This window comes from Papio anubis, chromosome 3 (assembly GCF_008728515.1).
Source record: "Papio anubis isolate 15944 chromosome 3, Panubis1.0, whole genome shotgun sequence".
Classification (NCBI taxonomy): Eukaryota; Metazoa; Chordata; class Mammalia; order Primates; family Cercopithecidae; genus Papio; species Papio anubis.
The window spans coordinates 3,196,737-3,222,288 of record NC_044978.1 but is presented as its reverse complement, the minus strand read 5'-3'; the positions used below and the strand labels follow the sequence as shown (position 1 = coordinate 3,222,288).

The window sequence follows — 25,552 nt, the reverse complement described above, 5'->3', positions numbered from 1 at the left end:
CCACCAGACCCGTGAGGGCCCGTGCCACACTTCCACCGGACCTGTGAGGGCCCGTGCCGCACTTCCAGCAGACCCGTGAGAGCCTGTGCTACACTTCCATCGGACCTGTGAGAGCCTGTGCCACACTACTGCACACACCAGTTCCTCTTGGTTATTTCACTTTTGTAGACGAACTTGCAAAGATTCGGGAAAATAATTTCAAAGTTCAGTAAATAAATACAGCCATGCACTGCATAATGATGTTTCAGCTAACCATGGGCTGCATATACGCTCGAACTGCACATACGACCATGGCTGTGAAAGATTAATATCATATTTTTACTGCACCTTTTCTATACTTAGCTATGTTGCACACACAAATGCGTTACAAGTGCCTGCAGTGTTCAGTACAGGATCATGGTATACAGGTCTGTAGACTAGAACAGGCCATCCCATACAGCCTGTGTGTGTAGTAGGCTAGACCATCTAGGTTTGGGTAAGTACACTCTATGTTGTCCACACACTGACAAAATCACCTGATGACGCGTTTCTCAAAATGCATCCCTGGCATTCAGCCATGCGTGACTGTACCTGATGCACAAACACACACTTTAAATGATGATAAACTGAAGCACTCTCTAGCCTGCTGGACACTGAGGATAATCACCCGGGTCCCCAATTCATGTTTCCCACTACGAAACAAGTAGACCCACTTTATTCCAGCAAATTTGTTTTTTCAAAGGCACAAGTTTATCAATCTGCTAGATTCTTGACTGTCTTATATTCATTAACAGAGTAACTGTAACACCTGCAAGTGGAAGCACTGTGGCACCTGTCCCCTGAACGACCCTGGGCGCTCCTGCACTCTACACACACAAGCCTTAACAGGAGTGCAGAAACACCCCGAATCACAAAATCGAAGAACCCGGAAGTCAGTTTGCCCCAGGATCCCAGAGGGAAGGCCTCGCTATGGCCCAGATCTCTTGATTTCCAGCCCAGTGATTCCCTTGCTCAGCCATTAATCATTAAGTAACACGATTTAGGGTCTCCAGGTGGTGCGATGGGTCAGTAACTCTCAAGCACTTTTTTCTGCCAGACAGACTTTCATCAGCCTTCACAATCAAGCCGCCACGACACCGACCTACCTGTGAAAAGTCAGTCTGCTTTAAAGGCTGTGAGAAGATGAGGCATCTGCACTTTGGGTCCTGAGGATCACACCCCAATTTTCTGCTGAGTTGGGGGAAGAGAATCATCTAGAAACCGATCTTATGAAGCTATATTTCCTATATTAGTAATTCCCATGCTAAAATATGGTTCTTCATCTTCAGAGACTTCAGGTGATTTGTGGAACGTTGAGACTTCTTTACTAATCATAGTTTTTAACATACTTCACAACAAATACTGCTGTGTACTAACTATGGCATCCTCCACTATTCCCTGACTTCAACTCGTAAGAAAAGAAAGCCTCTGGGTGCAGTCCACTGAATTTCCTCCTGCCGCCCTGCCAGGAGAATGCCTGTACTCCCACCGGGGCTGGGGGGCTGGCGGTGGACACCTGGACAGGGTTTACTCCTGCTGAAGGTAACAGCATAGAGTTGCAAACACCTTTTCTTTAGAGTTGTCAGAATAGAGAGATTTAAAGGGGAGAGGCAATGTCGTGTTAATCATGTTTCTACAACAAGACATAACGCCATAGCAGCCACACCATCATTTCTGGGGCCCCAGGAAGAACCCAGGGTTTTCAAGGCTCCCCACAGCAATGCTAAGCTACATCATCTCCTCAGTTTCTTTCTCCTACTCCTCAAATATGTATTATGCCCAGACCTATGCCATGTGCTTAGATATCCAAAATAATATTTATTGCTTGCTCATCTATCTCTTCACAGAGGACTTAATCTAATCTAAAAGAGAGAAGACACAAGAAAATGGAAAACACTGCTTAGCCTCATTCATCACACAAATTACTATAAGGGTAGTTCTGGTCTTGAATTGCCACCTGTGATATGACACACATGTGTGTTGTGGGGAGGGGTGTATATTTGTTTCTGTCCATGGTTTCTGGCTTGTCACTCTCATACCCGTCACAGTCTTCGGTTATGTTGTAGCACTTTTTGCCTCAGGAAACAGAATCTCTGTCCGGACCACCTGCCACTCTCCTTTCACCTGCCAAGGCAGGACTCCAATCTGACTGTGCGTCACAAGCCCCTCATTCCAGAGAGGGTCCCGCTCCACATCCTGGAGGCGGAAACGCTGCAGACAGAGGCCAAGAATCTGAAGAGACAGGCCTCTGTCAACCACATGTTGACATGGCTGTCCGTGCGTCCATCACGCCTAGGTAATGAAGTCTCCGTAAAAGGCCCAAGAAAGCAGAGTTCAGAGTTTCTGGCCGCTGAACACGAGGAGGCTACAGGAAGGTGAACAAGAACTTATCCAGGTGCTGGGAGGGTGGTGCCCCCCAACTCCACTGGGACAGAAGGCCTGTGCGTGGGACCCTTGCAGACTTTGCCCCCGTGTATCTCTTCATCTGGCTGTTTATTTGTATCCTTCAAAATATCCTTTGTCATAACCAGGTAAATGTAAGTGTCTCCCTGAGTTCTGTGAGCTGTTCTAATAAAGTAACAGAACCCAAAGAGAGGTCACGCGAACCCTCACTTGGAGCTGGTCCGTCAGGAGCTTCGGAGGCCTGGGCTTGCAGCTGGGGGGAGGAAGGGAACACTCTTGGGAACTGAGAATCTGAGGCTGTCCAGGCAAGAAAACCCGTCAGAACTGAATGAGAGCGCTCCCAAGGCGCGCGCTGCTCGGTGTGCGTGGAGTCTCCCCCCAGCCCCCCAAGCACACGCTTGTTCACAGACATCTTCTGTGATGATGATTGCTGGGGTCTGGGAAGAGGATAGGAAAACATCTCTTTGAGGGTTTTTGTTCACACTCACATTGCATCAACCAAGGCTTTTACTTCTAGATTTCTCTCTCGAGGTCTGGGACTGCACTAGAGAGGCATACATTCTGGACTCCAAATGCATCCTCACAATGCTTATACACTTCTGACTTTCTTATGTTTGGCCATGCCTTCTGATTTTTCAGCACTTAGTTTTTAGCTCACTTTTCCTTTATTTCACAAGGAGGGTGAACGCAGTTATCACTTGTGCAGTAAGGAACAAAGATTAGAAGTTTATAAAAATTTTGGAGGAGGATCTTGAGGTCAAGGAGCTGTCTTCTGGGAAGCAGGGGAGTCGGTCACAGACATCGATGGAAAAAATGTTAGAAGCAAAAGGCCTGGGCTGTCATTTCAGGAAAGCAACCGCTTCCAGTCTGAAAACTGTTTAATCCCAATCCCTTACCACCTGCACATACAGCACTGCTCTATGGGAGAACCTTAAAACATTACAAAACTAGCGAACTGTGAAATAAACTCTTTTAATATTCTTTACAAAAAGTGGACTTAGAACAATTCAAATTCTAAGCAGCAGTAGAATTTGCTGTAAATTTAAGATATATCACTAATTTAGGAGCTATTACTGAAATAACAATGTTTGCCTTTTAACCTGAAAGTGAAACCCTACTAATGAGCATAATTGTAAAATAGCTTTATAAAAGCAAACTCAAAGTTAAAAAAGCTAATTTTTTTTTTTTTTTTTGAGACGGAGTCTCGCTCTGTCGCTGGAGTGCAGTGGCACCATCTCAGCTCACTGCAAGCTCTGCCTCCCGGGTTCACGCCATTGCCATTCTCCTGCCTCAGCCTCCCGAGTAGCTGGGACTACAGGCGCCTGCCACCACGCCCGGCTAATTTTTTGTACTTTTAGTAGAGATGGGGTTTCACCGTGTTAGCCAGGATGGTCTCACTCTCCTGACCTTGTGGTCCACCTGCCTTGGCCTCCCAAAGTGCTGGGATTACAGGTGCGAGCCACCACACTCGGTTAGGCTATATTTTTATCCAAAATAAAGGCTTATTTTGAATAATTCAAAAGGAAAACAATTTAACAAAAAACGAAAGTATGTAACAGATCAATGCTAATTCTTACTTTTCCCCCTAACAGAAGAGCATAAGCATGAACATTGCACACAACAGTATTAACACATACCTGTTTTAGGATGTACCGCGAAGAACCCCTGTGGATTTCCACTTGTAATTCTGTACACGAGCTTGTCATTAGAGCTCAAATCTGGATCGAATGCCTCGATCTGGACCACAGACACATCTTTAGGAGAATTTTCCAAGATTTCTGGGTAATAAACAGGCTCTGATGTCTGTGGGGCATTGTCATTGACATCCTCAACCTCTATGTAGATCTCTATGAACGATGAAAGAGGCACGACACCCTGATCGGTTGCAAAGACTGTCAGCCAATAATGGGAGGTCGATTCACGGTCCAGTCGATCTGACGTCTCTATGATACCTAGAGAGAAAAAAGAAAAACGGAAAGCAGCACGTCAACAACCAAAACTGCCAGCTTGAGAAAGTGTCAACAACTCCGGCTTACTGAGGGCTTTATATGCCTCTTACTAGGTGCATAACCTTGAGCAAGGTCACTAGCCTGTGACTCAGCTTCCTTTCTTCTAAAATGGAGAAAACTATAGTATGTTCAACTAATATGCGTATAATGGTTAGAACACTTGGCACATAATACAAGCTATGAAAGTGTTTGTTATTAGAATCAGGTGTCAAGCACTAAATGGCGCACTTTAAAAATATTATCTCATTGAAGTGTCAAAATAGGTGAGCACTAAGAGATCATCCAACGGCCCAACACTTCATTTTTTGATACGTGAAGTTTACAGTTGGTTGAGAGATGTGCTGACTTTCCTGGAGGCTACTCAGGACGCCAGAGCCATGGCCCAGATCTCAGCCCCACAGTCCAGCAACCCCGCTCCCCACGCTGTGTCCGTGTGGCGGCCACTGTCTAAGGAAAAAGGCAGGAACAGCAGCATCCTCCGGGCAGCTCGGTCTGCACACATACCCCTTCTCACAGTGGGAAAGGAAACAAAGTGCAACCTTCGAAGTCCACAATAACGGGCTGCTCAGATCTCCTGAGTGTTGAGGTCCTTCCATTTCTTTCAATCGCCTCAAACAAATGGGAAGACAACCAGCATGCTATAAAAATATAAACTCTTCAGCTACACTATAAACTCCAAAAGGGCAGAGGCCACGTCATCTTAAATACCAGTATCCCCAGCACCTTACATAAAGCACAATAATGTATTAAATACACAAGTGAAATACCGAAGTATCTTATACAGGGTTGATAGAGAAAAGTCCTCAACTGGGACCCAAACTAGGATACATTTCTTAGTAAGTCAACTAGCAAGAGATGAAATTATATGATTACAAAGAGGGTTCGAGTATCTGTCATGTTTTGGTCCAGCCACTGAAACCAGTCAAAACTTAACTTCAAGCCAGGAGTTACCTCCTCTGGGGATAAGAAGCAGAAATAGCCATTTCTCTTTGGCAAGTCCCACCTTTTTATTCAGTGGTGCCGTCTCGCCCTTTGTCTACCAAAAACATCTCACTGCACTTGTTCTCACGGACTGATCACTCGGAACTAACAATACTCCCCGTGTTCCACACCACGGTACAGGCTGGACTCTGCAAATGTTGAAGCTCTAGAATCCCTGAAGTTTCCCATTAAATGCAAAATACTGTGAGAAAAATAACCAATTACCAATTTCACCTGTGCTCAGCAATGACACATTTAGTTGACAAAAATACACTGTTGTAATTCATAATTTTGATCACACAAAATCAAACATTAACTTACTCCAGGTTAACATTAATATTACTCCAGGTTAAAATTAAATATAACTTACTCCAGGTTAATATCAGAAAAACTCATTTTTTGAAGGAAGGATAATTATATCTAATACCCCCAAAAGGACTTACAACTTAAAAATAGAAAACTTAGCTAAATAAAATGTGAAATTAACGAATCTTTATTGCCATTCAAAAGCATTACAATGATTTGTTATTGTTTCATTAACTCATACTGAACCTTCAGAAAGGCTGTAGAATACTGCTTCTAGAAACATGGAAGAAACCTCAGAACCAAACAAAAAGGACCTAACTGGTTCCTCTGCACAGCAGACAACTGAAAATGAGCTCAAACATATTTCCCTTGTTCTCTAACCTAAGCATAACCTACGCACACTCAACTGGTCTGCTAAATTAACAAAATTGTATCTGTCTGTAGGCGCAAATAATAACCTTTCCGTTTCTCTGATTCATCACATCTATCCACAGATACACAGACGTCAGGGGATAACAGAATGTTCTCTCCGGGAGGATCACACATTAACAAAACATACACAGCTCCCCCGTGTGCTGCCACTTCATTAAAATGCAATAAAATTCACTTGACAGGTGAAGTGTTATTAGGAAATCTCAAGAAGACAGGTACATGGTGCTTTTATCTACCTTTTTTGAGTTCTAATCCTCCAACAGTTCATGCTTCTATCTACTGTTTTAAAATGTGCCCCTCCAAATGTGACATACAGGCATTTAAAAATGGTAATTACGGAAACAATTTGCTCAGTGTTTACTAAATGTCAGGCCCTGTGGTAAGTGTCTCATATGCATTATCTTCTATAATCTTTACATCCAGCCTGCCTAGATATGTGATGCTATTAACTCCATTTCACTAAAGAAAAACTCAGATTGAGAGAGATGAAGAACCTTCCCAGGGCCACGGTGAATGGCAGAGCTGGAGTGTGGATACCACAAATCTCTGTCTTCAGCACCAGCAACATCCTTGTCAGTCCTATGGCTGTTATGACAAAAGAGTAAGCAAAACTTAATGTGGTAGTTCGGGAAAGGTGAGTCAAACTTCCTACTTCATCCATCTGAAGTAGGAATGTATTAAATGTTCACTCCTACACAATAGCTTTCTCTTTTTTTTTTGAGACGGAGTCTTGCTCTGTCGCCCAGGCTGGAGTGCAGTGGCCGGATCTCGGCTCACTGCAAGCTCCGCCTCCCGGGTTCACGCCATTCTCCTGCCTCAGCCTCCCGAGTAGCTGGGACTACAGGCGCCTGCCACCTCGCCCGGCTAGTTTTTTTTTTGTATTTTTTAGTAGAGACGGGGTTTCACCATGTTAGCCAGGATGGTCTTGATCTCCTGACCTCGTGATCCGCCCGTCTCGGCCTCCCAAAGTGCTGGGATTACAGGCTTGAGCCACCGCGCACAGCCTCACAATAGCTTTCTCTAATCTCAAGGGAAAAAAGAAATAGAAATGGAAATATATCACCAGCACATCTGAGGTGTGCAATCACAGCCAGAAACAGCTACGATTTTCCATGATGCCCTATTTCTAGTTTGGGCCGTAAGCGTCCAGACTGCAGTGTGCAATTCTAAGATGGCTTCTGCTGGAAGCGGTCCCTGCTGACCCAGCCACTGCACCACCAAGGGGTGGGGGATGGCCACGTCCATCAGGAGGGGACGGTCAGAGTCCCTGGTAACCTGTGGATATTACTAAAGGTTAAGACTGACACGACAAAGTGGCTCTATTCAAATATGGGAGAAAACTAGGATTGCGTAATTTGCAGGTAAAACAGTCAATATGAACGAGTGAGATGCTGGATGTCCCTATTGCGTGAATTCATGACTGTGTACTTTCAGAATGCCTATCGTGACTGCTGAGATAAGCTTCTGCTTCGATGCATTTTAATTATTACCTCTTTGTAAAATAAAAAAAATTATTGAATACAACTTAAGGAGAACTATAAATTTCAACTGCCAAAGCGAAAGGAGGGCACGTCGAAGAATCTCATCTTGTAACCAAAATCCTCAGATTCCTCATGGACGCCAATCACGTTACTAGATGCTTTACATGCACTAAATCACTGAAAGAACATGGAAGTTGCATGATTTTCATCCCCGCTTTAAACATGAGGAAAGAGAAGCTTAGATCCATTAAGAAACTTGCTTAAGCCCTGGAGTGAGGAGGAAACATGGCCAGGGTCAACAGCTAACTGGTGGGATCTGGAGCTGAGCTGGACGGTCGGACTCCAGGCCTCAGGGTCTTCTCCACTGGGCGGTGGGCCGTCACCACCATCAATCAACAGCAACACTGTGGGACACCAAAGGTGCTGGGGACCTGGTGGGGCTACAACCATGAGGAAAGGCCACAAGGAGCTTCCCAGTGTGGAAAGAAGGGTGCTCCTCATTCGTGCAGGACAACAGAGAGGAGAGGATCTGAGGACTCGGCTCAGAGTTTCGGGGTTCAGTACCTAAGCGCTATTCTAGTCACGGCAGAAAACCTTTGTATATGCACAAAGTGGGTGGAGGGAAGCCTTAAGCATGCCAAGCTACTTTGTTTTCCGCTTTTTAATCTGTCAACCCAGTTGCAAGATGCCCTCTTCGGGAGCCCCGGGCAGAAACTTCCCGTGGACCTATCGCGCTAGCCCGAGATCTCTAGGTCAAATCCCTGAAGCTTCCCACCTTGAATCGGGGGCAGGACGAAGGTCCAGGATGGCTGAGTGAGAGTCTAGATAATGTGTGAAGAAAGACCGGGGCAGAGCTAGCCTTCGCCATCTCAAAATCAAGCATTAGACTGGGAACGCCTTCAAAACCCTCCAGGGCAACTCCCTTGTTCTTAAAGAACGTTGAAATGATTTGTCCAACTCCAAGAAGCTAAACAGGTGTTGTTCAGAACCCTGAGTGAAGAATCTCCTTAATCAGGGGTTCATCCCGATCCAAACCATTCTTCAAGGGAGCCCTGGTTTCTGCAGGGAGCAACACACCAGCTGTCTCCGAGTCTGACCCAAAGCTGCCTTTGTTAAGTCACTAGGAGTTCTTGTTCCTACACTTTACCATCCTTTCCCCAGTCCTTCCTAAAGCCTCAACTGGCATTTACAGATTACAGACAGATTTCTTCTGTAACTTTAGCAGTTACCTCAGTTCCATAAAGGAAACAAATTTTCACATTTCCATCAGGAAGACTTCTAATTAGTGCCTTTAACACAGAGAAAAACAAAAATAAAACTAAGGACGTCCAGCCGTCACTGGATGTGAATCAAACTGTGGTCATTCTCAAACCTCTATCCCAATCTATTTCTCTTAATCCATGAATGTCTACCAATCAACTTTCAGTCAGTACTTTTTTTATAGAGTGGGTTATAAACTCATGCTGGAGACAAAAGGAACCAACAAAAACTATAGTTTTTACAGGTATCTTTCTATTTACACATATTCAGTACCTCATCTGTTTGGGCACCTATGTATATCCACCCCCACACTCTCCTCCGTGATCTCCCTCCTGTCTTCCGCATCTCCTCCTCTCTGCGCTCCCTTCCTTCTACCTTTCTGAAAGCAAACACAGCATGCAGCCAGCAGGTGCGTGGGCCCAGGCTGTGAGGAGGGAGGGGTGCAGCCCAGGCCTTCCGCAGGATTCCCTTCACCCAGACGCCAGGAGCAACGAGCCATGAGAGGGGTGACGTGGAAACTCTGCCACTCCTGCCAGGAGGTCGCCACGCACACGCAGCGCGAGCGGTCGTGATGCTGCTGCGTGACGCTATGACGTGAATTTGGAGCACAGAAGACAGGCTGAGACAGGCTTCTTACGTGTGCCACTCAGCAGTGCCATCAGAAGTCACGCCTTTACTGGAATGAAGCATTACTGAAGGAATAAATGCCTAGCTTTCCAACCTTGAGAATACAATGAAGTTGTTAATAACCCGAAAAATCTGAAAGAAGCCGGAAATTTGGAGTTATTAAGTAAGAATATTTATCATTCCAAACATACATACTCTCCAGGATTTCAAATCCACCACCAGATGTCACTATGGAAACTCATTTTAAATATGCATACAGTGGAGAACTAGATTGAAGGGGAAAATGTAATTTCTAAAAGAGCTTGACCAATATAGTTGAAAATACAGTTCACAGCAAAATTTCTTTACGGAAGGATTCATTAATGCCCACTTATTTAATTAAACAGATACTGCTGTCTTTCCACAGCCTGATTATTCAAAGGTTATAGGGTTGCTCCAATAAATGGTTCAAAAGTAAATCAAAGTTTGAACTAACTCTACACTCCCTGCCACTGCTGGCTACTGCTGCTGTTACGGAAGAGTCCGGGATCAGGAAGGACCAGCATTCCCTCCAGCTGACACAGGTGGAACAGGACTCCGACAACACAGTGATTTTTAAGGCAAAAATAAAGTTACAGCTATGATGTGTGCCAAAAATAATGTAACTGATTCAAATTCCCATGGCCACAGAGTACCTTTCCTCTGAGAATTTTCCTATTTTCTTTGTTTAACAGGCCTTGGTTCCCAGTCAAGCCTTAATGCCAAGGCTTTCAACAAAGTCTTGTTATTTCTGATTCTTCAGCTATTTCAGCTCAAAAATACTTATCATCAGCAACAACCCAGCACCATAAATGTGCAATATATCACGTCACATACTTAATTTTTTAAACTTTTCATACAATTGCTTAAGGCAGCAACTGTATTAAAAGCTGCTTTGTTCACTCACAAGAAAACCTTAAATGTGAGATATAATTTTAATGATATTTTCCCTCCAGGCAACAACAGACTACTAGAAACTCTTTTCTCCAATTCAATATCCTCAGCGTAAACAGAGTAACTCTTTTGAAAATAAGCATTTTCCCAAATATGAAAACAATACTCACTGAAAAAGAAGAGACATACATCAACACACTGGAGAGCCAATCTCTCTGTTGCTGCAATTAATCTATAAACAGTTATTCCATTTTTCCTGCTAATTATGCAAAGACTAAACATCTCCGAATTGTCATATTACACGTTAATCACTAAAAGACAACAATTCTTCCTTAAAATCAAATTTTAAAAGTAGACTGTAAGCTTCCTATTAGAATGCAAACTTCTTAAGGACAAAGAATTGCTATGTGTTTGGTTCAAGGCCGGGTCAACAGTGAGTGCTTAAGAAGCAGGTGTTAAAAGAAGGCTGTCCATTACACACAAGGAAAGGATGAGAAACAGTCAGGGGCAAGAGGAGCCCAGAGAGAGGTAACTAAATGTCATGTGCGAGCCTGGACCACAGAAGGCACCTTAGGTAAGAACTCAGAAAACCTGCATGTATTATGGACTTTAGTTAGTAACAATGTACCAACACCGATTCTGTAATTGCAACATCTTACATGCTAATGTAAGACGTCAACAACAGGCGAAGGGGGGCAGGGAGCAGGGAGTTACATGAGCGCTCTACCTTCTGCTCCACTTTTCTGCAAATGTTTTATTTTTTTAAAAAGGTTGTCTATGAGAGCTCATAATATGTAGATTGTTTCCTTCCTTCAATTAAAAACTTTTTTGAACTTACCTGTTTTTAATCTCCTTTTCATTAAATACTAGATTTAGACTGATAATGTTAATATTTCTACATCTTGATGATACCTTGAGAGAGCCTCATGTGTGTATAAGAAACTTTACATGTTAAAGGCTAAAGATTTAAATAACAATCTAATTCAAAATATAATTTACTGTAAATTAAGAAAAAATTATTACTTGTTTTGCCTATTATATACGAAGAACAGCTGTAAAATGAGTTTAATATAAAAAGCAAAATTTCTGCAATTTAGCCTTTCTTTAAAATAACTGGGCCGGGCATGGTGGCTCATGCCTGTAATCCCAGCACTTTGGGGGACGGAGGCCAGCGATCACCTGAGGTCAGGAGTTAAAGACCAGCCTGGCCAACATGTTGAAACCGCATCTCTACTAAAAATACAAAAAATTAGCTGGGCGAGGTAGCGGGCGCCTGTAATCCCAGTTACTCGGGAGGCTGAGGCAGAAGAATCACTTGAACCCGGAAGGCGGAGGTTGTGGTGAGCTGATCTAGTGTCATCGCACTCCAGCCTGGGCAACAAGAGTGAAATTCCATCTCAAAAAAAAAAAATAAAAATAACGATACCAGTTTGACATGCAGTATTATCTCATAAATCAAAACATTTGAATTCTTTTAGAAACAATACAGTAGATCGTGTGTGCGTGTGTGTGTGTGTGTGTAAATATACATTTAATGTTCTTGCTTCTGCCATCAGTTGGCAAAGTTATGTTACTACTGTGGACTAAAACAGAACAAGAAATGAAAAAAGAGGAGTCTATTGGGCTGAAGGCATTTAGGACTCTAATAATGGCTATTCAGTCTACTTTCTCAGGGAATGACACAGGAAATGCTCTCAGAACTAAAATCAACATTTTTTACTTTCCTTTCACCCAAAGTTTATAAGATATTACTATTTACTTCACTGGAGTTGCTAATCATAAAACATAAGGAATATGTAAAGACCGATGTTTAATGGTTTATTTTGCAAGAGAAGGAGAAAAACAAGTTCTAGTACTTTTAAAAACAGAATGTTCTATTATGTGTCTATATGTATATTAATAATTAAAATTTTAATTGCTAGAGACCACTTCTATAAATATTTTATGCTTTTCATAATAAAAAAAAGTCAAAATAAGTAAAAGAAAATAAGTCAACTAAGAAGCATCCCTCACGGGCCAAACTGCTAGGCAGTATACTCGTGTACTGTACAGGTACCCCCGCCCCCTTACTGATAAAAACACAGTAAATCACGTATAATTTCCTTCTCTCCAGTTTAACTGAAGTCATGTCAGTGACCACCACGACCCAATATTTCAAAACCAGGGATGAGCCATGAGTGCTATTTTGTGAGAAGCCATTTGTATTGTGAGCAGACTCAGAGGTCCGATGATGACTGATGGGGATGGCAACATATATGGACTCATGATACAGCAGAGAAGAACTTCTTAGACATCAGCTCATTTACTCCTTACAGCAACCCTAAGAAGTAGTAGGTAACCTTATCATATCCTATTTCATAGAGAGGAAACAGTACAAGCAACCTGCCGGAAGTCACACAGTTCATTAGCGGGGAACTGGGATTCCACCCTAAAAGTCAGGTTCCAGACAACCGTGCTAAACGCTTTGGAGTCCCTGGCTGCCCCTCAGTTGGAGCCAAGATTACGGGCAACTGAACGCAACCTGCAAACTTCACCAGAGAAGCTGTGACTTGAATGCAATCCAGAAATGTAGCTGCCAGACGCTGTTTTCCCAACATTTGAAAATCTGGGCTAAAGTGAGTTTCATTATATCAGGAGGGAAAAGGAATGGACTTATTATATGACGGTACATACACAGCTTTAAAAAAGAAAACATATATATTAATTACATGGAAGAATGTCAGTGATACAGAAATTGAGTGAAAAATATAAATGCATAATAATATATAAAATATGATGTTTGTTACTGCTGTTCAGAAAAAATTTTTTAAACACACATATGCAATTATACATGCAGAGGAAAAAGTTCTGAAATAAACAAGATGATCAGCAGATAAAATCAATCCAGTGAACAGCAACTTTTTAATCTGTAAATTTCTGTAACCATGGATTTAAAAATCTGTATTTAAAATGTATACAATAAAAGTCAAACAAAACAATATCTGCAGCCCAATATCAGAAGGTTTTATGTATAGAACCTTCCTGTTTTATTTTTCTGTATGTCTTAGATGTACTTTCACTTTTAAGTATTTCTGCTTCATTAAAGCTGAGTAGATGTATGACAATGGACATTCTGGCAGCTTCGATAACTAACACTCAAGTATTATATATGTAACCTACTTACACAAAGCTTTAGGTCTAAGAAATTCTATAATCACATTGTCCAGAGTTAGATCGTAAGTCAATGATAAAAGGAAAAGCAAAAACGCAACTGTCACTGTTTCCATTATTTAGATTGCCCATTTAAATCATTTTAATTAAAACATATACCTATCAATTCTTTTTTTTTTTTTTTTTTTTTTGAGACGGAGTCTGGCTCTGTCACCCGGGCTGGAGTGCAGTGGCCAGATCTCAGCTCACTGCAAGCTCTGCCTCCCGGGTTCCCGCCATTCTCCTGCCTCAGCCTCCCGAGTAGCTGGGACTACAGGCGCCCGCCGCCTCGCCCGGCTAGTTTTTTGTATTTTTTTAGTAGAGACGGGGTTTCACCGTGTTCGCCAGGATGGTCTCGATCTCCTGACCTCGTGATCCGCCCGTCTCGGCCTCCCACAGTGCTGGGATTACAGGCTTGAGCCACCGCGCCCGGCCTCCTATCAATTCTTTTAATTAAAATTGCTGCAATCACTTTAAAATTAGCTGAGGAAGCTTTCTGACTTGCAAACTTACGAAAACGTATTATTAAGTGCATAATCAGATTTTAAGCATCATGTTTCAAGGCCAGGGATTTCTTTAGCTCTGCAAAGAGTCATTGCCAGGGTAAGCTCTGCTAAACCATGTCGTCCCACTTTGTTGAGGAATGATTCCAAGTTCGGACTTCCCTGTCAGAATCATTAATATTGTTAATGATGGCTTTTGTGGATAAGCTCTCTTTTTAAAGAGGATCACCCTTGGGTAGCAACACTTATCATCTGGACGCCTATTAATTGGATAAAATGACACCCACAAGACAGCCTTTGGGGCATTGACATACAGAGGACATATTTTACCTGCCAGTGGCAATGCTTCTAGAAGTCTGTTGTAAATTTCAGAAGATACACAATTTCAGTGTTGACTACTCTTCCCACCTTACACGGACTGGACGCAAAAGCTTTAATATGCCCTATTGTTTAATCTTCACAATTCATTGGTTAGCCCAGTGGTCTCTCCTCATTTTCCACACTCAGAAGCAGAGGCTTACGGCTCAAAAGTCACTGGTCTAAAGTTATTTACCCAGTAATAAAGTAACCAACGAATTAACGGATTACCTTACCAGTTAGTCATCTTAGAGCTTTGCATCTAATAACTTAGCCCGAAAAGTTAAGGGAGTCATCCTAAGTTATCCAACTTTAGTAGCAGAGAAGCCAGAACCCCAAACCTGACTGGCTCCAGAGCCCACACATAAAACCACAGGATACTATGAGACGCAGAGCTGTGATTCAACAGTCAGGTCTGACTCTCCTCAATCAATCACTGTTAGTGGAAAAACAGGCAACACCAAGGTGGACTAGCACTTGCCTGTGGTGAGGAGCGATGGAACTTAAAATATAACTCAACTAAAGGAAGGCCAAACAGATCCATGTACAAAGTTCAAGAACTCCATGTGACCTGGACCATTTAGGATAGAAAAGAAAAAAGGATATAAAAAAAGGATCCAACATTGCTCTCTATTTAGGAAGTTACTGTGTTTATCATATCATCTTTATGTATTAAAATGCAGCCAGGTACAGTGGTTCAGGCCTGTAATCCCAACACTTTGGAAGGCTGAGGTGGGTGGATCACTTGGGCCCAAGAATTCGAGTATAGCCTGGACAGCATGGCGAAACCTCGTCTTTACAAAACATAAAAAAATTAGCTAAGCGTGGTGGCAGGCACCTGTAGTCCCAGCTACTTGGGTGCCTGAGGCAGGGGGATTGCTTGAGCCTGGTAGGTCAAGGTTGCAGTGAGCCGAGATGGTGCTGCTGCACTCAAGCCTGGGCAACAGAGTGAGACCTTGTCTCCAAGGAAAAAAAAAGAAAAAAAAACAAAAAAAAAGAAAGAAAGAATGAAAGAAAGAAAAAAAACTCACATAGGCTAAATTAATATTAACTGAAATATACTATGTGTAGTAGATATAAGGCATTATACTAACAATACTGAATCTAACTGTGAGAATATCATAACTGAGTCTTGAATACTGTTATTAACTATAAAAAAACTGAGTGGTAGGTGGCAGATCTAGAGCTCTAAACTGTAAATCAGCTGTAAAAGTTTTGTGGCAGATCAACAGAAATGTTTTCAGGAAAAACCCTCTTCAGGAAAGAAATCTCATTAAAAACAAACAAAAAAAAAACTAGCCTCAGGCATGCTGGCGAGCCCTGTAGTACCAGCTACTCAGGAGGCTGAGGCAAGAGAATCGCTTGAACCCAGGAAGCGGAGGTTATAGTGAGTTGAGACCGCACCACCGCACTCCACCCTGGGCAATTCAAAAAAAAAAAAACAGCCAGATGTAGTGGCTCACGCCTGTAATTCCACCACTGTGCACTCTGGGAGGCTGAGTTGGGAGGATCACTTGAGCCCAGGAGTTCTAGACCAGGCTGGGCAACATGGCAAAACCCTGTCTCTATTAAAAATACATAAAAAATCTGTCAGGCATGGTGGCACACACCCGTAGTTCCAGGCTGAGGTGGGAGGATCACCGAGGCTGCAGTGAACCATGATCACACCACTGCACTCCAGCCCGGTGACAGAGGGAGACCCTGTCTAAAACACACACACACACACACCCCCCCCCAATTTTAAAAACCTGTACTTTATACTATCCTTCCTCTTCATCAACAAGTGACTTACTGTTGTTTGTACTGGCTTGGATCTTAATCTGGAACCTGGCATTACTGATTTACACCTGTTTTAATTCATTCAACACAAAATGAGTTTCTACCATGTGCCAGGTATGCTACAAGTTGCAAAAGAAGCAAAAAGAAGAGCAAATGGGGTCTCATGAGAAGACAGTTAAATAAAAGAGTAATTTATTCCTTGGACCAGCAGAGAGAGAAGGAAAAGAAGGGTGCCTGTTTGAGAAGGGAAACATAGTATTTTAACAACGAGGTACCTTAAGAATTATTTTCCATTTATTATTTAAGTATCTTTTACACAAAGGCCAAACAAATCCTTTCTTCAGTTATGAGTTCCTGCTTGAATTTTATAATGCAATGTAATGAAGTGATTAAAAATAAATGTCAATTCATTTTGTGAAAAACAAAACAAGAAGAGGATATGCAAGAAAAATGGTGAGTTATACGGATGAGTTAATTTTATCTTCTTCCTGTTAATATTTTCTAATGTTTCTAGAAGAACTATATATGCATTATATAAAACTATTTTTTAAACCAACACGTATAAAGGGTTAATCCGAAGTACATTAGGAGAACTCAAGGAATTTCAGAAATGTAAAAGCAACTTCTAAAAGTTCAGAGTGACTTACAGGTTTTCCTAGGCTGAATAACAACTGGCTAAAGCACTTGTACTGCAAAGTGTGTTCCAGCATGAAGACAAGGCACTATTCAATGATTAAAATGTCAGTTGAAATGACTAAGCCTCATGCCAAACTCCTTCAAGCACTCCCTTGCTAAAGAAGGAATGGAATGAGATTCCTCCTGCTACAGTCAAGCACTGCATTGGTCACTGTATAAACAGAACTCTCTCCAAAGAGACAGTTGTCTCTGGAGTCCTAGAATGCACACAGCTGGTAGGAGAACCAGCTTCCCTGTGTCTAAGGTCTGTTTAGCACCTGCAAACAGATTACAAACACAGAAAACCGCAACTATTGCTCTCACAATAAAACCTAAGAATTATATGCAATTCAGCTCTACAAAAAGGAAGGTGTGTTTTACAGGAAATAAATCCTGACTGAAGCAAATAAAAGTCCCATTGACTTTCTGGTCCCTGTGGTCATGGACTGTATGTATAAGCTGTCCCCCTGCCCATCCATTTCCAAGTAGCATTTTCCTTTACTCCAGCCTCCACTTTTATCAAATTTTTAAAAACTTTTTTCTATTCAATTTTATTTCAACCACAAAGCAGTTCTTAAATTTTAATTCAAATCTTTAAACTTTAAAAATTGCAAACTGAAGATGAACTATTTACAAGCAGTATTCAGCTACTTCTAATACCCAATCTGCTGCCAAACCCAATACCTGTAAGACCTCAGAAACTTAAGTTAGGTCAAGCTGACCTACTCATGAAGTGAATCGCTGACACTGATAACCTAGGAGAAACTCCAGGTATGTCCTTTTATGCTAACGCTTCATATTAAATCAAACATCCCTATCTAATAATCTAAATGCACTGCAAGATTTGATGTTAAACCTTGCGAAGAATCTTCGTTAAAGCAAAACATCAATTTGTAAACGCATATTAATCCTGTAACTTGCTTGTTTTCTAAATTCAGGTTTCTGTTTTTTTCTTTTTATGAAGAATGGTGTAACATACTTAGATAACTGAAGATTTCTAATTTGGTACTTTTTTGAAATCACAAAAGAGGGCACACCTGTATGTATCAGATTCTAAAATTGAGAGGTAAGCAATTAGAATTCAACAAACCTCCTACGATACCCAGTATAGCCTCAGAAATGGAACACTCATAAGCAAGATTTCTTAGTGGTAACTGCGGGGCAGACAAATGAAGTATCTAATCTGCACTATTTTACGCAAACAGGAAACAAATCTCATGAAGTACTTTGAAACAGAATTTCAACAGGACGAAAACGGATTACTGCTAATTCATCAGTTTAGAGACTATGAAGACAATTCTTGCTGAAGACATTAAAACACTATGTAAGAACAGATTGGTAAGTCTCAAATAACTGTCATCTGTCTACATTACTAAAAATTAAAGCACAGAACTGAAACAAGAAAAAATGAAAAATAGAGAATAACTTCAGTAGTTCTTATATTATCTCTGTCCTTAACTTCCTCTGAGGGCAAAGTCGTTCATGAAGAGAGCTGTTCTTTAACAAAGTAATAATAAACGTTTCATCTGAGAGTGACATTTTCTTCTTTAATACTAACCTTAATAAAATAAAGTGATAACAGAAGACGTAGAATATGAAAATAAACATCACAGGGTTATCAAGCAGTTGAAGGTATTTGAAAAGTGTATACTCAAACTAACCACTAGAAAAAACAAATTCAAAAACACACAAATGTTCATTATAACACACTAGTTACAATTAAGTAGCAGGGTGGTTACTAAAATATATGTCTCAGAGAAGATAAAAATACAAATAAATAGCTAGGCGCAGTGGCTCATGCCGGTAATCCCAGCACTTTGTGAGGCCAACCTAGTAGGATCCTTGAGCCCAGCCTGGCCTATTGTATTAATTTATTATAATACTAAATATATATTTATTATCATAAATTAATGTAATAGAACATTATACAATATGTCATATTATAGATGAATATATTCTATTATCAGTTTATTTTATACATGTATAGATATGTACATATATTACATATATTATGTCATTAATCTCAATTATTATATGTTATGTATTATATGTTATTAACATATTACTTATATATATTATATACATAAATATATATACATAGGCCTGCATGTAAGAAATTACAGGGGAATGGCGAGGCTGTGGAGAAACAGGAACGCTTTTACACTGTTGGTGGGAGCGTAAATTAGTTCAACCATTAGGGAAGACAGTGTGGCGATTCCTCAAGGATCTAGAACCAGAAATACAATTTGACCCGGCCATCCCATTACTGGGTATATACCCAAAGGAATATTAATCATTCTACTATAAAGACACATGCACACGTATGTTTGCCGCAGCACTAGTCACAACAGCAAAGACACGGAACCAACCCAAATGCCCAACAGTGACAGACTAGATGAAAACGTGGTACATATACGCGATGGAATACTGCACGGTCACAAAAAGGAATGAGATCATGTGCCCCGTAATTTCCTCAGTGATTGGATCAATAAAAGTACCTTTTGTTTTAAAAAACATTCAGACTGGGTGCGGTAGCTCACACCTGTAATCCCAGCACTTTGGGAGGCCAAGGTGGGCGGATCGCTTGAGCCCAGGAGTTCAAGACCACCCTGGGCAGCACTGTGAGATGCTGTCTTTATAAAAATTAAAATTAAAAAAAAAAAATGCAGCCTTTTGTCCTTGGTTCCTTCAACAGCTCCAGAATATAGAAGAGAATCTTGTTATTTTTAACAAGCCCCTTTCAAGCATGCCTGGGCTTAAGTGAATGAAGTGATTTTTAGAAAATCACTATAACTACAGGATGGGGGCTGGCTGCTGGGGAACCCACCTGTGATTAGAGGGCTGGAACTCAGAGCCCCACCCCACCCTCTAAGAAGGAAGAGGATCTGAAGGTTGAGTTGACCCCCACTGGCCAATGATTTTATCAACCTCACATATCTAATTAAGCCTCCATAGGCCCCTAAAAGGACAGTGGAGGGCTTTCCAGAAGGTGAAAGGAACACATCCCCAAGCCAGGAGGGTGGTGCACCCCAGCTCCACAGGACGGACGCTCAGGAGGGTGGTGCACCCCAGCTCCACAGGACGGACGCTCAGGAGGGTGGTGCACCCCAGCTTCACAGGAGGGACGCTCAGGCACGTGCAACTTGGAACCCTTCCAGACCTTGCCCTAAGAATCCCTTCCTCTGGCTCTATTCATTTGTATCCTTTACAGTAAACTGTAAACATGTTTCCCTGAGCTTGGTGAACTGCTCTCGCAAATTAATGAAACGCAAGGAAGGGAACATGAGAAGCTGGTTTACAGCCACTCTGTCAGAAGCATGGGTGACACAACCTGGAGGGTGCACACAGCATCGTAAGTGGGAGCCGTCCTGTGGGACTGAGCCTCACCCTGTGGGCTCTGTGACTGTCCCCAGGTAGATGGCATCGTAAGTGGGAGCCGTCCTGTGGGACTGGGCCTCACCCTGTGGGCTCTGTGACTGTCCCCAGGTAGATGGCATCGTAAGTGGGAGCCGTCCTGTGGGACTGGGCCTCACCCTGTGGGCTCTGTGACTGTCCCCAGGTAGATGGCGTCGTGAAGTGGGAGCCCGTCCTGTGGGACCGAGCCTCACCCTGGGCTCTGTGACTGTCCCCAGTGAAAAATGGCATGCGTGAGGTGGGGCCGTCTGTGGGACTCCGGGAAAGCCTCACCACTGTGCCAGCGGAGCCTGTGGCTGGTTATCCCCAGGTAAGATGGCATCATGAAGTGGGAGCTCGTCCTGTGGGACTGGGCCTCACCCTGTGGGCTCTGTGACTGTCCCAGGTGAGGTCAGCCAAGTAGTGGGGCAGATGCAATGGGACTGAAAGGGCACCCTGTGGTCTCTGTGGGCATACAGGTAGATGGCATGTGAGTGGGAGCAGTCCTGTGGGACTGAGGCAGCCTCACCCTGTGGGTGACTGTCCCCAGGTAGATGGCATCGTGAAGTGGGGAACCGTCCTGTGGGACTGAGCCTCACCCTCGCCAGGCTCTGTGAGCTTTGTCTGGGTAGATGGCATCGTGAAGTGGGAGCAGTCCTGTGGGACTGACCCTCACCCTGTGAGCTCTGTGATGACTGTCCCAGGTGAAAGATGGCATGCGTGGGGAGGCGGGGCAGTCACGCTAAGGACTTGACCATACCTGTGGGCTCTGGGCTGGAACTGAAGAGATGGCAGTAAGTGAACAGATCCTGTGAGGACTGCAGGCCTCACCACATGGGCTCATGGGAAAGCTGTCTGAGTGGAGACCAGCATGAAGTAAGTGGGAGCAAGATCCTGTGGGACTGGGCTGGCCTCACCCTGTGGAGCTCTGTGACTGTCAGGTAGATGGCATCGTGAAAGTGGGAGTCCTAAACAGGGACACAAGGCACTCACCCTGTGGGCTGGAGCTATCCCAGGTAGAGATGGCATCGTAAAGAGTGGGAGCCCGTCCTGTGGGACTGAAGACCTCACCCTGTGGGCTGTGACTGTCCCCAGGTAAGATGGCCGTGAGGTGGGAGCAGTCTGTGGGACTGAGCCTCACCTGTGGGCTCTGTGACTGTCCCCAGGTGGAGTGGCATCGTAGAGGTGGGAGCAGATCCTGTGGGGACTGAGCCTCACCCACCTATGAGGCTGCCAGCTGTCCCCAGGTAGATGGCATCAACGTAAGTGAAAAAGGAGCCGTCCTGTGGGACTGGGAGCTCACCCTGTGGGTTCTGTGACATGCTACGGTGAGATGGCATGTGGGGCAGGAACCGTCCTGTGGGACGACTGAGCCTCACTGTGCTGGGCCTGTGACTGTCCCAGGTGAAGATGGCATAAGTAAGTGGGCAAATCCTGGACTGAGCCTGGCGGGGCTCACATTTATCCCCAGGTAAGATGGCATCGTAAGTGGGGAGCCGTCGCAGGGACAGGAGAAGTACTCACCCTGCAGCGGGTATGTGACTGTCCCAGGTGCGTAAAGTAAGGTGGGGAGCGTCGCAATGGGACTGGGCCTGTGGGCTCTGTGACTGTCAGGTGGATGGCATGCGTGAAGTGGGGCAAATCCTGTGGACTGGGCCTCACCTGTGGTTCTGTGACTGTCAGGTGGTGGCATCGTAAGAGGTAGGGCGATCGCAATAAGGACAGGCCTCACCTTGAGCTCTGGCTGACTGTCCCCAGGTGGCAGCATCACAACTGAATTACAAAGGGACACCCAGCTGGTGTCTGTGGCAGAAGTGATTGCTTGTTTAATGTGGGGGCCCTGGAAAGCCAGGGAGTGGTGGCTCACACCTGGTGTCCCAGCACTCTGGGAAAGGCAAGAGTGGATCACAAAGTCAGGAGATCAAGACCATCACAAAAAGCTAACACGGTGAAGCCCGTCTTAAAAATCAGCCAGGCAGCCAGGTGAGGCACCATGCCTGTGATACAACACTTTGAGGAGACGAGGTAGGAAGCGGATCACAAGGTCAGGAGATGGAGACCATCACAGCTAACAGGGGGTGAAACCTGTCTCTGCCAAAAAAAAAGCAAAAAATTAGCCAGTGGTGAAAGCCTGCTTGGGAGGTTGAAGCTTCTCAGGAGGCTGAGGCAGGAGAATAAGAACAGGAGGCGGAGCTTTCCAGTGAGCTGAGTTGCACCACCGCACTCCAGTCTGGGTGACAGAGCTAGAAGTCGCAAAAAATGTGGAGGTTGGGGACACATCTGGTGTCAGAAACATGTTCTGAGAGTCTAATTCAGGAAGCCGGTTTGTTTCTATCCATGAGCCACAGGAGTATCTCACATCTTATTTAAACTCTGGCACCAAAACTAAATACGATTTCAACATAGGAAAAAAACAGCATAGTACTTGGCTGCGCATTTGTTGCCATTCCTAAAGCTCAGATATTTCCAGCTCATGACAGAGTATCAGATATACAGGTTCAACAGGCAAACCATGCATGCTTTGTTATCAAGTCTACAGTTGTAAAGATGATTTTTGAAAAATGACTTTATGTGCTAAACTCTTGAATAGAAATTGCCTTTTCATTCGGTAAGTTATGACAGAGGTGGTGAAGCAATCATATTTTTTTCCACTTATTTTATTGCATTGGTTGGTTTGATGTAACAGGCTATTTATTAACATCTGAAACTCAAAAAATTTTTTAAAGGTGCCATCTAAACAACTACTTCAATTCTCAACCATAATTCACAGACCCAGTAAACTAACCTGTTTACCGCTAACTATTCCCAGTAACAGAAGATAATAAGTATTTTCCAATGCTTGCATTACATAATTAGAAAAGGGAAAAATCCCAACATGACGAAACTTAAAGCCTCGATTCACTTAACCTAATATTAAAGAAATTTTAAAGATGTTCACTTGATAAGCCTATTTTGAAATAATGCTGGCATATCCCTGGCTATTATTATTATTATTATTGTTTTTTGAGACGGAGTCTCGCTTTGTCGCCCAGGCTGGAGTGCAGTGGCCGGATCTCAGCTCACTGCAAGCTCCGCCTCCCGCGTTCACGCCATTCTCCTGCCTCAGCCTCCCGAGTAGCTGGGACTACAGGTGCCGCCACCACGCCCGGCTAATTTTTTGTACTTTTAGTAGAGACAGGGTTTCACCGTGTTAGCCAGGCTGGTCTCGATCTCCTGACCTCGTGATCCGCCCGCCTCGGCCTCCCAAATTGCTCCGATTATAGGCGTGAGCCACCGCGCCCAGCTCCCTGGCTTTAATTATTGTCTTTAAAAAAGAAACACAATTCAACAGACTAACCTAATCTATTCAAAAGAGACATGCAAAGAGGTACTAGCGTTGAGAAGCAAAGGTTATGCCATCCTATTATGTTCTGTGGTAAGATAAAACTAACAAATTCAAGTAATATAGCATATAACAAAACCATGAAATCTGACTATGACTGAATTTATCACTGCTGGTGACACCGCCGTGAAAACACTGAATAGGCTTTAATCACACACGATCATTTCTGTAATGTTTCTCTCTTTAGGCACCACTCCTCCCTTGCCCATGTGGAAGGGAAGAAAACACGCCCAAACAGCTTTACAAAGGCACATGTAGTAGACGGTTGCCCTCCTACATGAACACTACCCTCATAACGTTCCAAGACTACCGTAAGTTCTAAAGCATGGTGTTTGGTTATCTTAAATAATCAAACCAAAGAATCAGCAAAGAACAAGAATTAAAAGAGCGCAATAAAAATCATCTAGTGCAACCCTCTAATTTTATAGATAAGGAAGCCAAGGTCCGGGGAATAAATGACTTCATAGGTTATCAGGTTGCAGAGCTTGAATCAAAGCCATAACGGGAACCCAAGTCTCTTGAAATCTCAGTCTACTTTTGAGAGTGGCACCTAGGAGAGAGGTGCATGCTTGCATTAACACAAATCTCCTAAGACTGAAATCAGCTTTTCTGATTGGTGAGGGAAATGCTTAACATTAGGAAAAGCAAGAGTCAATGATACTATCTCAGAGTTAATATCTGCCAACCAAATCCTAAGAAAGCTTAAAAAATAATCTGCTCTACCTTACCATAGTATCAATGACTGACTTAGTCACACATCCCAATCACTACACAAGAATATTACTGAATTATTTTGGAATTGGAGAGGGAAACAAGAGTGAATGTAGGTTTTATTCTCAAAGTCTGTTACTTCAAAGTATTGGTCTTATAATCAATCATCCTTACAGCATGCCTGTTAACTGTCCCAACTCAGCATTTTAATAAATGTATGACTTTGGCAATTTATTATACCTCTCTATATTTACTATTTATATCTATATTTATTATTCTTCCTGTTTAAAAGTGGGAGATATACGAGTTATAAGAATTACTATAAAAATAAAGGTATTTAATCTATTAAATCTATTTTGATGTTCAAGAAACTAAAGCAAAACCAAGATTTAGAAAGATTCTTAAAGAGGTATAATGCCTTAATCCCTAACCTCTGTATTACAAAGGATGCTATTATTCAAGACAGAAACTGGCTACTAACAGAAATCACATTATTATGAAAGTGGTATTCGGAATAGAACTCGGAATCACTTACAGTAAAGACCAGGTGACTATTCCTTATAAAGACAAGGGACCGGCATTAGCAGTGCTCTAAAGTGAAGTACATACATACGTGCAGCACAAAAGAAATTTAGAATCCTGCAGCAACTTTGTTCACTGAGACACATAAATGAGTTATTTCAATTAACAGTATAAAAAAACTTTTAACGTGCACAGTACACATCAATACCGTTGAAGTCGCAGTGAGGTCTGCCATAAACGTTCCCTCCAGCCCCAATGAAGAGCTACTTTTATAAAACATTTCCAAGTTTCATTTCGATGAAATGATAATAAAAACTAGGAAAAGTAAAATGAGGAATTTCTGGGACAAAGAAAGGAACATTAGTCCAACTTTGCCTCCATAACTATCTCTCCCCACTTATTTTCATTACATTTTGTCACAACTCCTTTTCCAGAATTGGTTACAGATCTACAACTAAAGACTAACCAAGTTCAAAAGAAGTCATTGCTAGAAGATATGATTACCAAAATAAAAATAAAGCATAATGGTTCATGTTTAGTCACCAAACACATAAAACTATTCGTTGTCGTACGGAGGAGATGAGGGATGCTGGATGATCTCCTTATCTAACG

The 25,552-nt window shown here is 42.8% G+C and overlaps 1 protein-coding gene across 9 annotated transcripts in view; it reads right to left on the bottom strand.

The window, feature by feature from the left end:
- The window catches only part of FAT1 (FAT atypical cadherin 1), a 147,635-nt gene that overhangs the window by 75,953 nt on the left and 46,130 nt on the right, over positions 1 to 25,552 (bottom strand). For all 9 annotated transcript variants that reach the window (XM_021939042.2, XM_021939049.2, XM_021939047.2 and 6 more), the window contains exon 3: positions 4,059 to 4,373. In XM_021939042.2, coding sequence (XP_021794734.2) covers positions 4,059 to 4,373 — 315 coding nt within the window. The remainder of the gene's footprint in view (positions 1 to 4,058; positions 4,374 to 25,552) is intronic.